Below are 15,970 nucleotides of genomic sequence, written 5' to 3'. Positions count from 1 at the left end.
ACCCAGTCAGCAATATAATTATATTATTATAAGCTACAAAAACCTTAATTTTTCTTTGGTGGCAGCCAAATTAATAAAAAAAATTAACAATTTCACTCAAATTATTTATCCGTGCCCTTTTTTTATAAATAATATCTTATGTATGAGTATATAGAGGGATGTTAGGATTCATGTTCATGAATAACTGTGAATAACATTGACTTGAAAAAATAGGCGATACAATAACTTTAAAAATTACATACAAAATAGCTCAAAATAGATAAGTAATTTTACTCAGAAATTAATTCAGAATAATATAATGATATGTTCTTGGTCTCTTGATTTTAAGAATTTCCAATGTTTATCCTTTTTGGAACTGGTAGCTTGCTGGAAATTATTCGCCTTGTTGCATTTTTCAAGCTGAAATTCTCAAAAGATCGCCGCTCAAAATCTTCTGATCGAGGAGGCTGGATGAGTAGCTGGTCACCATAGAGCGCAAGTGCACGTTCTGAGAGGCCTATTTTTAAAAAAATTTTTACTCAATATAAATATTAAAATAATTTAAAACCTGGAAGATGTAGCGATTTGTTGATTGTCAACTTTTTCAACACAGTCTGCTTCTCAGTGTCCTCGTCAACTGTGTTTTCTAGTTCGTCCATCCAGCTTTTGGTTATCTGTTCTATAGGGCTGCACAGAGGGCGACTCTTGGACTCGACAAAGTTAAAAGGCTGTTTGTTGACTTGGGTCATCTGGTTTTTTGTGACTTTTTGTTTTAAACGGGTCGATTGGAAGACGTCCTGCAAAGGAAAAGAAATACCAAAATAATTATCCAGAAGATTTGTGACCCTGCATATTAAAAAAAAATGTGAATTAATGAAAACCTTTTATTTATATCTTCTCATAATGCTGACCTGCTCTTTTTTCATTAAATCAGCACTCACAGCAGTTTTCTCCAGGGCTCCTCGTCGATTTTTCAAGTTGAGGTCCACATCGCCCCCATTTTCATTTCCCCTGCTTTTCTTCAGATGCCTCACTTCCTTAGTAAGTTCACTTTTCTCTTTCTTCAGTTTTTCAATTTCTTGCTTTACATTATCATTCATGTCTTTCTCTAAACTTTCCAATCGAGTAAAAATCCGTCCCATCTCTTTCATAGTGTTTGCATTGCCGTTGCTCTTCTGCTCCAAGTACTTATTCAGTTTGCAAAGAAAACCTTTCACGTCCAGCTCCAACTTTGACAGCCTGGCAGTCACTTTGACCATGTCTTCCTTAAAGCTCTTGGTTTCTTCCGAAGGTCCATCCACTTGAAATAAATTCAGTTTCATAATGACATCAACTGCTTTTTCAATCTCCTGTCTGTTCTCTTGCACTGCACCCTCGAGGACCTTCAGATTCACTTTCTGTTCTTCTTGCAATTTGTCTCTTTGCTCCCTCAAGATTGAAAATTCCGCATCCCTTTGGTCTTTGGCTTGGCCAACTCTTGCTACTTCTTGGGCAAGTCGGAAAATTTCCTTATCGTGCCAGCACCTCTGAGCCATCATCTCATCGCGCAGTCTTCCCAACTCAATGTCTTGTCGGCCCAAGAATTGATCCAAATTTTCAGCAAAATGTTTGCTGTAGTGGACATGCTCCCTCAGCTTGTGGGAACAAGACATAACAAGTGTCATCAGTTCTTTGAGTTTGCTGGCATTCATCGTGGTGGCATTTTCTAATAACTCATACTGTTCTCCAGAGTGAATTTCAGTATTGCTCAGGGAGTTGGCGAGTGAGTCAAGATTTTTGTGTAATTCCAGAAGCTGCGCTTTCATTCCATCCATGCCAGCTTTTAACTGCTCCGATTGCGATGACATTTTGTTCTCCAGGGTGTTCAGCCGAGACGAGCATTTGTTCATTCGAATCTCTAACTGCTCCTGGATGGCGTTGAGCAGCTGCAGGTTGGCCTCTTGATTCAACTTGATTTCACTCTCGTGCCGCTGCACGATGTCCTTCAAGTCGACCATGCACAATTCATAAGAGTTGACCCTCTGCATTGCCACCTCCATAAACTTGGTAGTGTCCCGTTGCGTTTGATTTACAGAAAAAAACGACCGGCTGAACTCAAGAATTTTTGTGAAGAATTGCATATTTTGAACGAAGAATTTCAAACAATGCTATTACAACCAACAATTCAACCGTTTTTAAAATTACCACATTTAACCATTGTTTTGCAATTATTGTTATAACATTTCATGCATGCAAAGAAATATATAACTTTTAACTTTGTTTCCCATTTGTGGGATATCATATTGTTATTATTTTGGCCAACAAAATGATTAGAGAAAAAAGTGCACAAATAAAAAATCATGGGAATTTTATAATATGTTTTTGTCATGAATTTTTATTACTTGATTTTAAAATGTTTTGTTTGCTATAAAAATAGTACACAATATATTTAAATCTTGAATTTCTCTACATGGTTTATTTTCATTCTGTGTAAATAATTCCCTCTTGGAGACAAAATTCTTATTTTTTGGTGTAATAAATTAGTATATCTATGTGGTGTTCCTTACATCAAATTTTTGTTCCTCTCAGGTAAAAGTTGTTACTTTCCAAAATTTGTTGCCAAACTTCATATTATATTACTCTGGAAAAAAGAGTAAGATATGAGCTCCATCACTTAAATAATAAAGGCATACTAACTAAGATAGTTTAGAACCGGACAAACCGACAGATAAAATTAAAACCAGAAAACTAAAGAATAAAAAAAATATACCCGAGTTTGCAGGAGGAGTGCAATTATCTAAGGTGAAAATCTTCGGTTGGCGTGATGGCGTGTTCTTCAGTGAAAATGGGGCTGGGGAAAACAGCAGAGGATCACCTTCATCAAAAGAGAACTTGACAGGAGTATGATTTCCCTCATTCCTTTGGGTTCCTCTTGTTCTGGTTGATGGTGTGTTTTTCACAAGGAATGCTTCAGAAGGTAAGGCGTTTGCTCCCTCTTGGTGACTCATCAATCCCTTAATTGCATCCCATTCCTTCTGATCATCAGCAAGCAACTGACTAACATCATTGTGGTTAATCAGTTCTTGAATTTCCAGGCTGGATTTATTTTGACTTTGCAGGTAGGCCATTTTCAGAAAGTTGTGCAGCTGAAGTTTCTCTGCAGCTATTCTTTCCATTGTGCGGTGATAGTGGTTCTTTTCCACCGTGCAATCAACGAGGTCCGGCTATTGAAAAAAAAATAATAATTTTATAAAATTTAATAGAAATAAGTTCTTGCCTGAGCCTCATACTCCAGGAGCCGGTGGAAGGTTTCAAATATCTGTTGGTATGGCTTACATAATGATTTCAGCCACTGCTCCAACTCTTTCTCTAAGCGATGTGCAAAACCTCTTTTCACTTCGAGCTCGCGACACGCCGTTTCCAACTCCTTAGTCAGGGAAGAACATTTGAGTGCTCGCTGTTCCTCTGCCTGAATTATCAACTTTTAATTTGAAAAATTAAATCAACTAATTCATTTGGTACCTTTTGGAGTCCTTCTGGCTCAATCAAATGTGGTGCAATAATTTTGAGCCTATCCAGCTTCATCTTCTTGTCGTCAAATCTGTCTTGCATTTCTTGTAGATGAAGTTCAATGTTCTTTTTCATGTCAATTGATTTTGCCTCCTCTTGTTTAGCTGCCACAAGAAGAGAAAGCTTTCTTGCGGTCTTCTGTAGACACACAAGGCTAATTCCATCAGATTTTGATTCCAGGGCTGAAATCTTCTCACGCAGATTTAGGTTCTCGGCAGTCAGGGAGGCAATTTCTTTTTTGGCTTCGTCCAAGTCACTGTTCAGTTTTCTGATAGCTACGGATGGCAAATTTCCGATGCTCTTGGATACCTTTAATTTTCAAAAGAGGATTTAATATAAATTTTAAAATTAGCTCCATATATTTTTTAAAAAACACTGCTGGAAAGCAAAAAAAATACCTGATTTATGATTGTCTTGGCACGGGTGGCGTATTTGAGAGTGTTATAGGTGTCTTCATACGAGAGAGTTGATGGTGAAACATTTGCAATCATAACAGTTTTGCAGTTGCCACCTAAAGTTCCTTTCAAAAGTCTGGTGAGCTTTGAATCTCTGTACGGAATGTGGCGCCGACCAAATGCAAGAGCACTGATACACTTGCCTGCAAATAAAATGGTCATATACATAAATTTCATAAATTCTATACAGGTGTTAAGTGTAATTTTCTTTGATAAAAACTAGCAATAATGCTGATGGTGTGACAAATTATTTACCAAGAGCAAGAAGAGATTTGTTGATTTTGGCTCCTTCCAGCAAACGCAAAGAGCTGTTGTTGTTGGCGGCTGCTCTCTCGGAACCCGCAAGGTCAATCATGTTGAGTTTGACAAAAGTTTTGCTGGTGACCTCTCCCTCCTCATTTTTCCTGATCAGTTTCAGTCTGACTTGGAAAACAGCATGGGACCGTGACGACTCAGCATTGGCGTCAGTCGGATGTTGCGTTCGACGAGAATTTCCGAGGCGTAATTTTTCCATCAGCTGCTCAGCATTTTCAGGTCTGAACCAAGACAAGCCTGAAACAACTATTTCTCTCCCGTCTTCTCTGAGGCATAGATCTTTCGATTTCTGATTCAGGAGATCTCTGACCTAAAATAAAAATAAAATTGTGTAGAAAAAATTACATGCAATACTTAACACAAAATATTGCTAGATTTTTTAAATACATTTTCATTGTAAATTTCTAAGTAAGAGCCATTGATGACAAATTCCAAGTTTTCAGTACTGTCAAGAGCTTTGTAGAGATCAGACATGAGCTGGAAGGTTATGCCTGGTTCATCTTGTTTGCCAAGCATGGTGAACGTCTTTCCAGAGCCAGTTGAACCATATGCGAACACTGGAATTTTTAATAAAATTGGTTTTAAACACACAATTTTTATTATATTATGAAAATTATTTCTTATTTGTATTTCCATTACCAGAACAGTTGAATCCATCAATCACATTGGAAACAATATCCTTAATTGCAGAATTGTACACATCTATATTACTGCAAATAGGGCCAAATATGTTTTCAAAGGAGAATTCCATGTTTTTCTTGACCTTGGCGTTGTCCCCAATGGGCCTTTGTAATGAATCTGGGTCTTCAAAAGCTGGAACTGGATCAAATATAAGCTTCCTTTCATCTACAACTTGAATGCAGAGTTCTCTGAAAAATTTTGAATTCAAAATTAAAAAATAAAAATAAAAATATTAAAAATACCCTGCTGTGTTCATCTCTCGCTCGAGCAGAGGTCGCACTCGAAGAACGACCTTGACAGGAGCACAGATTCCAGTTGAGCTATTTGTGGAAGTTGAGGCGTTCGAGCGATGGAGCCTTGATGCCCTTGATGTCATGATGCTTCGTCTGCGTGCTGGGCATGGGCACTTCCTCCGTGCAAACATTTTGTCACTTGCAATCAGGCCACCTAATTGAGACAGAATTTGAGATTAAAATGAAGTTTTGCTAAGAATAAAAATGCCCAGTATTGATAAAGATTCTTAAAAACAATAATCAGAGGTTACAACAATGGATTTTAGATTTTTACACTAAAATTTACGTGCCATATTGTTGGAAAATTTTAAGAAAAATATTTTGATTTTAAAATAAATTAATTGAACGCATTAACCATATTTATTTAAAACAAAAAATAAAATAAAAATAAATTGTGAAAATTATTTTAGAATGTGAATAATGTATAGTGTCACAGAATTTAAAAAAAAAAAATACAAATGCCAAGATTGCCACAGACGAATTCGTCTTTGTCTTATGGATCCATAGGAATTTGCGTTGGCCAGCCAAATAAATTCTATTCCATATAAACTCGTGTGCATAAACTAATTCCTGCTTGAAACGCGGCTGGGGTAAATTGGAAAACCTTTCGCATAATGCGTTCGAAGAGTGAATTGGCTGCCGCTATAGGGAGAAGCTGGCAATGACGCTTTCTATGATTTATTGCTCCCCATATTCACGGGCGGCGCCCCTATAAATTTCTGCATTCGATATCATATTAACTGATAAGAGGGCCATGTGGTGCCAACGGCGGCTCACCAGAGCGCTGGTTCAATTTGGATATTGGATCACTCGGGGGAGATTTTGGGGTGCATAAAAATTAGAAACAATTAATCTGCCATCCTTATCTTTCAGACTGATTTTTTCAACGATGGCCATAAATTCCAACAATAAATTAATGCGATGTGAATTTAATTAAAGATTTATAGCTTTAAAAAAGGATTTTAGAGAGATACATATATTTTCTTTTGAAACTCTTATAATCTTTTGTTAATAAAAATAAAAGAAGAAAAAGTGATCAAATTGATATATTTAATATGTAAAACAATTTACAAACTCACTAAACCATAACAATTAAAGTCATTTAGCTAATTATAGAATTTAGATGTCCAAAGTGAGACGCACGCGACACACCGATAATGAACCAATCAACCAATGGTATAATTGTAATTATATTTTAGAATTTCATTAAAATGAAATGACCTATGATACTGACCTTGGTGAGCCTTCGTATGAGTTACGAGTGCGACTGTTGCGGGTGCGAAGTGCAAGCTGCGACAAGTTGACAACGCCGACGTCTCCTAGACTCCTATTACAACCACAACTGGTCAACTGGTTTTGTGTTTTATAATTTATACTCAAGTGATGCACTCTCCAGTCTCCACCCCGACACTCCTCCCTTCCTTCTCACGTCAGTTCTCCCTGGGCCGACATGGTATTTCTCTTTCTCTCTTCTCATTCACATTCGTCTCATTCCCGACATTCCTGTGCGAGCAGCTTGTGCACTGTTGCCAGTTGCCACAGTTTTAGTTTAAAGAATTGTTTATTGGGTTAGAATGAGGCCTGAGGGCAGTGAGGGCGGTGTTAGTGGATCATCACGCTACGCATGTCGTGGTTTTTGTTTCGGTTCTACCTTTTCGATCATCAAAACATTGGTGAGAAATTGTTTTATGCAAGAAATACATAGCTTTAATCTGGTTTTAATCAATTAACGATCCTGTTTCTTGTGGTCTATTGAGGTGATCGATTCAAGAAATTTAATCAACCCAGAGTTTTGATGCTTTTTCCTATTTTTAAATCTATTTGGATTCCACAGGTTCCTTCCTTTGTTGCTGATCGTTGCGTCCTCAGACTCAGAGGCTCACCACATCAGAAAGGTACAGTCACAAAATATAATTTTAAATACTTATATTTTTTATGATCGAATATATTGACGAAAAATGGCAGTGTGTATGTTTAAAAACTCTCGTAATTCACCATTCACGGTGGATGGAAGGTGAAAAATCTCTTTGTTGCTAGTTATTTATATTTTAAAAATTTTTTAAGCCCAAATTTAAAAAAAATTTAATTTCCGGTTTTTCCTCATTGGGCTTTTCAATTCATAATTGAAAATTTAAAAAATTGATGAGACAAAAAAGGATATGATATGCCAGCTTTAAAAGAAAATTCACCAAATAAACCCTTGAAGGTGAAATTCTTTTGAAAAATCTAACAAGCTTTAATACATGATCGATAAGCTCCTGTGGTTAACAGACGGATCCGCACTAAATCCGTAAACGGATGAGAACATTCAAGCTGACTTAGCTGCGATTCCACCGACCTAAAAACACGCAAAACAACAGCAAACAATAGTTTGTCTCTCGAACGAAAGCAACTCGGGATAGGAAAGTTTGGGTCTAATTTCCTCTCCGGAGAGTGCAAGTGGCTTTTTTATTCCAATGATACGCCCCGAGAGGACCAAAATCGCCTTACTTACTTGGAGACATACACAAGTCTGCGAAAAGCGGAGCAGGGAAAGTCTCTGTGGAAAAGCCAGCTGGCCAGAGAGAAGCCGCGGCGGTCTCTCTGTTGGAACAAAAAGCGAGAAGTAAAAATGGAAAAATATGCATTTGTCTATCAGAGCTCTAGTTTCTCGCAGAAATACATTGCCTAACTGAAAAGCAAACGTAGAAGGACTTTCCGAAACGTGGCCCTCCTGCCCTTCGGAACACATTTTCTGTGCTGCTCTCTCGTGATGCTGTTGAATTTTACATGATCATCGACCCTGACCAACGGAAACATATTTTTCGAAGTCGACCAGGAGAAAGACGACACTGTTTATCGCCCCCTTGCAGCATCCAAATAACACAAACCACTTCAGTGTTTGCCAATTCATTTACTTATTCGCAGAATAAAAATATGTTTACAACATGTTGTAAACATATTTTTATTCTATTAATGTATTTATTTTTAGGGGACATTTTTTGTTAAAAACAAATTATATGTACTTAGTTAGAATTGAATTAAAAAAATGTTTTTCTAACGCAAAATGAAAATTAATGGATTAATTAATTTAATAGAAGTTAGTTGCTAATTTTTTTTTAATTATATTTAATAATTTTGAATTCAGTTTCAATTACCATTTTTGTACATGAAAAAAAAATATATTAATTTTGTCTCATAGGAGCTGAGATATTATCATTTCGTCTTACAAGAATAATTATAGCTTAGATAAATTATTGGTAGTGAAGCCTATTCTGCCTCCAGAGATGAGGCACATTAAAAGGGTGCACTAGCTGATATTATGTGTTTCTTGGGGGCGCTTGCACAGCAAATATTTGGCCAGCCAAGGTTGGGAGCTGTGCTCTCTACACCCAGTTAAAGCGAAATTGGATGACTCGATCCAGCGCGGCAGAACGGCGGGCAGATTTTGCACCGTGTTTTCCGTCGCTCTTGAGCCTGTCGGTTGGCTTTATATGGAGTCAATAACTGGTTTGCTGTCAAGTAAGGTGGTGCAAGAGGTGTTAAAGCGTCCTGTCAAAGGAAAAGGAATCACGCTTGTGGAATATTGAGATTGGTTGTAGACACGCGAGGGTATAATGTGACGCACAGCACACCCATTTGTATGCAGTTCAAGCAGACATACTTATCTCTTCGACTGCTAAAAATGAAACAAAAGAAAAGCGAAAAGGTTAAAATTAATGTTTTTTTTAATAAATTTTCAATTATTTTTAGCATTTTGGATCTTTCTAGCATATATATAGGTGGATTTTAAAAATCGTCAAACATTTAATTGAAAGAAGTTTTTCTGAAAATTTTTGCAATCAATCATGACAAAACAGTTTTCGATAAAAATTTATAAAAATGTTTAAACATATTTTCTATATTATATACGATATTGTATAAATAGAAGAACACAATCAGAAATATTTCATGATTAATTTATTTTATTCGCTGTAAATTTGTTACAAGTTCAACCCAATAATAGGAAAATCTTGCAATATTTTTGCGTTAAAATTATGGAAATCAATGCAAATCCAATCTGCTGCGGTGCTCAAAAGGAAGGTGTAGTTAAAAGTTCTTAATGCGGGATTTGAAAGGCATCTTCATTTTATAGTCTGGCAGGTGTGCTGGCAAAAAAGGGGTTTGCTTTTAGTCTGGCAGGTCCGAACGAGTCGATTCTCTTTCTCTCTCCGGAAAACCGGAAAGGACAGACTGCCAATATTTAATTAACAATCGATAGTTGAAACAACACGCCAGGCTTTTCTTTCATGCGGCGCAAAATACAGAGTGCGTTGCCTCTTTGTGCCCACCCTTTGAGCAAAAAAGATTTCCCCCATTATTTTGGTCCAATTTAAAACAAAGTGAGATATTCTGACCTCGCGTGTATAACGTGCGCTCAATTTCACAAGAGCAACCGTTGCTTTTTTACCATGAGTTTTAAAATCGTCCTAACGCTGCTGCCATCATGAGAGGATTTTGTGTTTTAAGCTTGGATGTTATCCTTCAGGCTTTGTCTCGTTACATTTTATTTAAGAGATACCGAGTGCTCTGCTCTCATTGCTCTAATTTTGGCAGTTAATCTTTGTTTGGTTCTACCATTTTAATCGATTCTCAAAAACTTATATATTATTTCTGAAAATTGAGAATATCAATTCAATAATCATTTATAGTGAAATAATTCTAGAGTTCTCTGCTCGTGTAGTTCACAAAGAGCTTAACAAGGCGCTTTGAAATTCATACCCAAGCCAGAGCGGAGAGGAAATTTAAGCTTGAACTCTGCCGTTCAATGCTCATGTACATGTTAAGTGAAAAGCGCAATTGAATGAAAGCATAAAATAACATTGCTGCATTTGATGCACGCGTTTTCTTCTAGCTGCAGCAGCTATCGGTGCTGTATGACTCGATCGTTATTATATTCCTCGTGCATGATTATTGACTGACTCGGTGCAATATAATACGACTTAGTAACTCGATACGTATAATATATGCACACAGCTGGAAAACTTAATGCCTTTAAGCTCTTGGGCTTTTAATGCTTTTTACAGCACGGTGCTAGTCCATAATATCAAAACATTTGGATTATACTTCTGCTTCGTTTATTGTACGTTTCATTTATCACGTTCTATTTGTTCTCTCTTGCACCATGCGCTGAAAAGAAAACTACGTGAAAATTGTTATAATTTTTGTGATTTCAAACACTTTCACACTTCAGATATTGGGGGTATGTTAAAAAATGATTTTATAGCTTGTAAATTTAAACCTTTGCAATTAGGTCTAATAGAAAATTCTAATGAGTTATAAATTAAAAAAATAAACAGTTTCTAACGTTTAATTGTATTTTCAGTTTGCTGAAAATTCATTCTAAAAATTTGTAATTTGCCATTTGTAATGCGGCTACTTTAAAAAAAAAAGATGAAACAACTGTCACAAAAGAAAAAAAATCTGTAATTGTGTTAAAATTGCTAAAAAAATCTTACTATTGTGCAATAAATTTAATTAAGAATTTAGTAATTTATTATAAAATTATATAAATACAAGTGATGCTCACCGCCCTCTCATGTTATCATTATTCCAAACACAACAGCTGAAGCGTACAGCAAATTACTCACGCAACAAGCAAGCCACCCCAAACCCAAAGAGAGTAATACCCAACCCTTGCGCTTATCACATTGAATAATGCAGCAGTGAACTCTCAAGTGATGCGTGCACTTGCGGCCCTTGCCACGTAATACTCTCCAATTATTATATGACACACACACTCGGTGTTAATAATCTTGCAACCTGGCGCACATGCATAATATTGTCCAGGCAGTGTATTACTGTCTATGCAACCCGCACTACATCGGCGACCAAAGGGGTAGTTTTATCCACAGGGACTCCGGTGACGTCCATGCCTTTAGTGCCTCGCAGTTGTGAACGCGTAGCCGCCGGCGGAATGCACCTGCAAATTATTGCACTCTCTTAATGGACTCCTCTCTAGTGTGCTGCTGGAAGTGGGTTAATCTGGCAAAGCACGTTTGTTATTTGAACTCGTAAGTGTAAATCTTCATAGGAGTGTAAAGATAATGCTAGATTAATTTCTCAGTGCTCTGCGGAGAATAACTTGACACGTTAATAGTTTAATTTTGACCTCAAAGTAAATTTAATCGAAGCACATAGTTTAAAATTTTAGCAAATAAAAAAGCTTTATTCAGAATTTTTTTTACTCTTAAAATTGTTTAGCAATTTTTTTTATACGTGTGGAGAATCGATTTAAAATAATAGATAACGATTAAAAAATAAATTAATTAAAAGCATCTCTAAAATTAAAATTTATTTTACCGCAACAAAATAACGATGCTTTTCTATGGTATTTATTCTGGCCTCTAGGTCTGCATCTTGTTGAGTGCCGGTGCATTACAGAACTGGTGCAGCGAACAATTATGAATTTATCATAGAGGCGAGGCTGTCTGTGCAATAAAGCACACACGCGAGAGCGAACGAGCTCTTTTTACATAATAATGAATATTAGTGCGCATTTGCTGTTGTTTATATTCCTGGTTATTCAAGCAGCATCATTTGTTAAAATTGATCCATATGAAGGGCGTGATGATGAAGTGCACCTGGATGTGCTTTTATTATAGAGATAGGGATTGTTTTATGAAACCGTACTTCGCTGGTAACAGCTGCTACATTCACTTTATTTAATGTGTATGAACTCGATGCTAAAATTGCTGAACTGCTAATTTGCAAATCCACAAATCTAAATTGACAAAAAAGTCATGCATACACCAGCAATATTAACATAGAGAACTTAAACGGCGTCTAGCAGTGGATATTGTGTTATTATTTATGTGGATTGCTTTGATCAATTAAATGAGTAGAAATCAGTGGAAGTTTAAATCAAACATTAAACACTGACCTTGGCAGATTTGACAAAATGATTGTTTAAATAAATTATGTAATATGCTAACTGTATTCCACAAATCTTTTTAATTATATTTAAGAAATTTATGTAAATTTTCTTATCAATTTTATTAGTCTCTAAACTTAACTCGATTCATTTTTCTTATTTTTTATAGATGAATTAATTTTAAATTAGTAAAAATAGGTAAAAACAAGTAAAACTACTACTTTATTACTATTAAACGATTATGAGATTACCTTCGGCATGACTCAATATTTAATAATATGATTATAATGATTTTTAAAAAGTACAAAAATAAGCAAAATAAAAGCAAATACTTATTTACAAAAAGAAAAAAATTTAATATCAATAAAAAGAAAAGTAAATAAATGAACAATCAATTTGCTTTTAATTTTATTCTAAAATATTATATTAAGTTAAAAATTAAAAATATTAATTATTATTTACATTTTTTCTCTCTTAACTAACATAAATTTGTGGATGAATAACAAAAAAATGGAATTTAGATTTTAGAGCCTCAGGTGGTGCATACTAATGGAATCAAATCATTGTCATTCATCAATTAGTGTCAGTGTGTAATATGCAAAACTATTCATCAGCATTGTACTGCATTAACAATCAAAAATTGATTTTGAGCCGGGATAGAAAGATGGGCTTTAAATCCAGCACCGCCGCCAATAATTATCTCAATAAATCGCGAGCAGCCGATGAATCAAAATGGATCACAGTAGACGTAATGAGATTTGGAGTATACGTGCAGTGGAACCTGCGCTGCACGTAATAGGCCGTGGGCGTGCAATGCAGCCGGTCATTAATTACGACAAGTTAATTAAATTAATTGGGGTAATTAATTGCGAGCGAAATGACGTGGCGTTGAAAAAAGAAGGAAGAGGTGCAATGTCGGTGGCGTCGGAGGAAGAGATTTAATGGGCGGCTGCCAACACGGCGGCGCTTTTTGCAAACACGTGGCAAGTGCAATGGCGAAAATAAAACGAGTTGCTCGTAAAGTAACCCACACACAGCACTTTCTGGCACAGTTTAAACGCCAATAATCTGATAAAGTCGCCATTTATGTCTGCTTTATGATTGCGGCCGTAACTTTTAATTTTTCTGCTTGTTATGGCCTTGGAGATTTTGCAACGCGATACACCCCTAGCTCGCTTTTATCCATCGGGCACAGAGAGAGTATGTGTGAGCATAAATCAGCGCTGGGATCATTACATGTAGCAGCCAGCAGTGTGCGTTGTTCGGCTGCGAGTTACATTATTACAACGTCAAAGCCCTCGTTGTAAATTTATGGAACATGATCGCCGCTTTGAATCAACTGGTTTTGGAGATTGCGTGCGTTCTCTTTGAAGAACGTTCAGCATCCCTAGAGGCTTCACAATGGCTGCTGATATTCTAATTGGGTACCAGGGCCAAATTTGTTTTTCAAAACAATATTTTTATTCCATTACATGGCGGAGAATCATTTTCAAATAGTTTACTTTCATAATTTGAAATAAATTTAATTGTCTACTTCATTTACGTATGTTTTGATCTGAAATCAGGAAGAATAAAAAAAAACGAAGTTTCCTACTTACAAATAAAAATTGATTTTATTAGGATTAATTAATTTACTGCCGAGAATTATGCTAAATGAAAAATAATTTTCAATGGGATTTAGAAGTGACTAAAAATTAATTGACTAAAATTTCTATTTTTTCCTTTTTTCTTAAATACTGTAATAGAATAAGTAAAAGTTAAACATGTAAATTTGCTTAATAAATCTATTAAATTCATTTTATAAAAAATATTTAATTTGTTTCATTGATTTCAATTGATGTATACTGAAAATTTACTTTAGAAAAATTATAAATACTTTTTCATTAATTTTTAGCTATTTTACGAGTTTTCTTTTAATTATATTATTGTAAACTGCTACTGGAAGGTTATCAAATAAAATTTTATGCTTTGACACTGAAGGAACTAATAATCTAGATGAAGCAGGTAGTTCTCAATTTGAAAAATGCACATTATTTGTGGCATTACGTGCATTTCGTATTGGGAATTCGCCCGAATGCCCAAAGGAGAATGCGAAGAGCGTTGGCCATCTCGAGACTCTCAAGTAGTGGCATAACAACACGACAGCTCAATTATGGCCCAAAAGTATCACGCTTTGTCGCAGTGGGCTCGATAACTTTTGCTTGTAGCGCACTGAAGAGAATTGATGTGCTCTCTGGTGGATTTGTGTGCGCCGTGCAAGCTGCAGCTGCGGTTTGCTCGGTGCATTATGCATGCATTAATCACACACAACTTGGTGCTGCTGACGACGTAATCGCTCCTTCCTCACGATTTATGGGGCCGGTGTCATTTGATAAATGCAATATCTTGTTGGTGCAGAATACTCTTGGGGACACCGATAATGGATACTTATTGAAATTGCAGACCGTTTATTGCTGATCATAGGAGTTTTTTGGGCTGCGGCACATTTTTAGTCAAACATACTGCACCAATTTGCAAATAAATTTTACATTCCATAAATAATGTTTTTATTTTATATGATATATTTCATATTTATTCTTTTCTATTAAAAGTATATATGGTAATAATTTAACTTGAAAAAAAAATCCAAAATCAACTCATCATTTTCATATGGCTATAATTTGTAAAACGAAATTATTGAGAATCGAATTTGCAGAATCAGCAAGTACGCTACATCTTGAAGATAGACGTCTTGTATCAGCATCCTATCCCCAGGGTGATAAAGCCACATTATCCCCTGGCTGGAATTAGCCATAGCTGCACTTGCGTCGTCATTTTTATGTCCCGTGTGCAACTTTTTAAGTGCGGCAGGTTGCGCCACGTGTAATTTACTCAGACTGCCGCTGTTCCCATTTTATTGAGCCTGCCTCTTGAAATAAAAAGAAACTTTCCAATAAGCCCATACTGCCGTGAGCCGCCATGCCATTAAACCTCTGTCGGGCTCTAGAGACTGTTACAAATTGACGCTAGATGGATTTCGGGCCTGCAGCGCAGCTTTCAGGCCGCACACAACAAAATTTGAACAAAGTTGCACTACAAAATTGCAAAGTTGTGGAAATAGGAAGCAACGCGATAAATAATTCTTTTTGTTTTTATCGAAATACGAAGATGTCGTTTGTGTGCAGCATCTTCACTCAGAATTGTTCTCAACGTTCTCAATATTGTATTAGAATTCTTAAATATATCCAAGCAGCCAAGACAGAAATCATCTATAGGATTGAATAAATTAAAAAAAATATATATATATATATATATATATATATATATATATATATATATTTTCTATATAAATATGTTCTTCAAGAAATGCCTATATACTCTGAAAAATAGGTCACCTTGCACTCCTGGTATTATACCCGATGCAATACAGTATTTACTGATATTGAATTTAAATCTACTTCTCTTCTGCAACTGCAAAATGAAATGGGTGCAATGCAAAATCTTTCATTGATCTGCGCTATGTATTATGCATATCTTTTAATCGAATTTTCTAATTCAACTCTGCAGCACAGCAACTTCTCTCTTTTGAAAATACAAAATGATTTATTTAATATAATGTCGTTTGGTAATGCACCACATGTGAATATAAAAAACTCGAGCGGGGATGGAATTAGCATAATTTATATAAAGGCGCTTTAAATCATTTGAATTTTTCTGAATGAAATGAAAGTTATTTGTGTCAATTTGAGAGAAGAAGTGCTGGGCACTCAAGTAGACATTGTCCTGAAGCGAACTTTTGCTCCATTAAAATCGGTTGTTTTGAAATT

At 35.8% G+C, this 15,970-nt stretch overlaps 3 protein-coding genes across 9 annotated transcripts in view; 1 reads left to right on the top strand and 2 right to left on the bottom strand.

Moving 5' to 3' along the window:
* Positions 1-122: 122 nt before the first annotated feature.
* Positions 123-2,181, bottom strand: LOC132195036 (uncharacterized). Of its 2 annotated transcripts, none has more exons than XM_059616741.1 (3): positions 891-2,181; positions 548-776; positions 123-496 (listed from the first exon to the last, which is right to left on the bottom strand). In XM_059616741.1, the coding sequence occupies exons 1-3, from the start codon at positions 2,097-2,099 to the stop codon at positions 324-326; spliced, it is 1,611 nt and encodes a 536-aa protein (XP_059472724.1). In that variant the 5' UTR covers positions 2,100-2,181; the 3' UTR covers positions 123-323. The 2 variants fall into 2 exon arrangements, with proteins under 2 accessions (XP_059472724.1, XP_059472733.1); XM_059616750.1 differs by having other exon boundaries at positions 123-487.
* Positions 2,182-2,398: 217 nt separating this feature from the next.
* On the bottom strand, positions 2,399-6,665 carry LOC132195031 (kinesin-like protein KIF18B). Its single transcript, XM_059616728.1, has 10 exons — positions 6,507-6,665; positions 5,222-5,426; positions 4,938-5,167; positions 4,686-4,855; positions 4,239-4,608; positions 3,927-4,126; positions 3,481-3,837; positions 3,236-3,427; positions 2,729-3,182; positions 2,399-2,599 (listed from the first exon to the last, which is right to left on the bottom strand). The coding sequence occupies exons 2-10, from the start codon at positions 5,401-5,403 to the stop codon at positions 2,595-2,597; spliced, it is 2,160 nt and encodes a 719-aa protein (XP_059472711.1). The 5' UTR covers positions 5,404-5,426; positions 6,507-6,665; the 3' UTR covers positions 2,399-2,594.
* Positions 6,666-6,728: 63 nt separating this feature from the next.
* LOC132195049 (uncharacterized) overlaps positions 6,729-15,970 on the top strand; it is a 151,709-nt gene continuing 142,467 nt past the window's right edge. For 4 of the 6 annotated variants that reach the window (XM_059616786.1, XM_059616796.1, XM_059616763.1 and 1 more), the window contains exons 1-2: positions 6,729-6,945; positions 7,107-7,167. The gene's annotated coding sequence lies outside the window, so the exon portion shown is untranslated. The other 2 variants (XM_059616778.1, XM_059616803.1) reach the window with 1 other exon arrangement.

Source organism: Neocloeon triangulifer, unplaced genomic scaffold, assembly GCF_031216515.1.
Source record: "Neocloeon triangulifer isolate White Clay Creek 2 clone unplaced genomic scaffold, ASM3121651v1 ptg000001l, whole genome shotgun sequence".
NCBI lineage: Eukaryota > Metazoa > Arthropoda > Insecta > Ephemeroptera > Baetidae > Neocloeon > Neocloeon triangulifer.
This window is presented reverse-complemented; position numbering and strand designations above follow the sequence as displayed.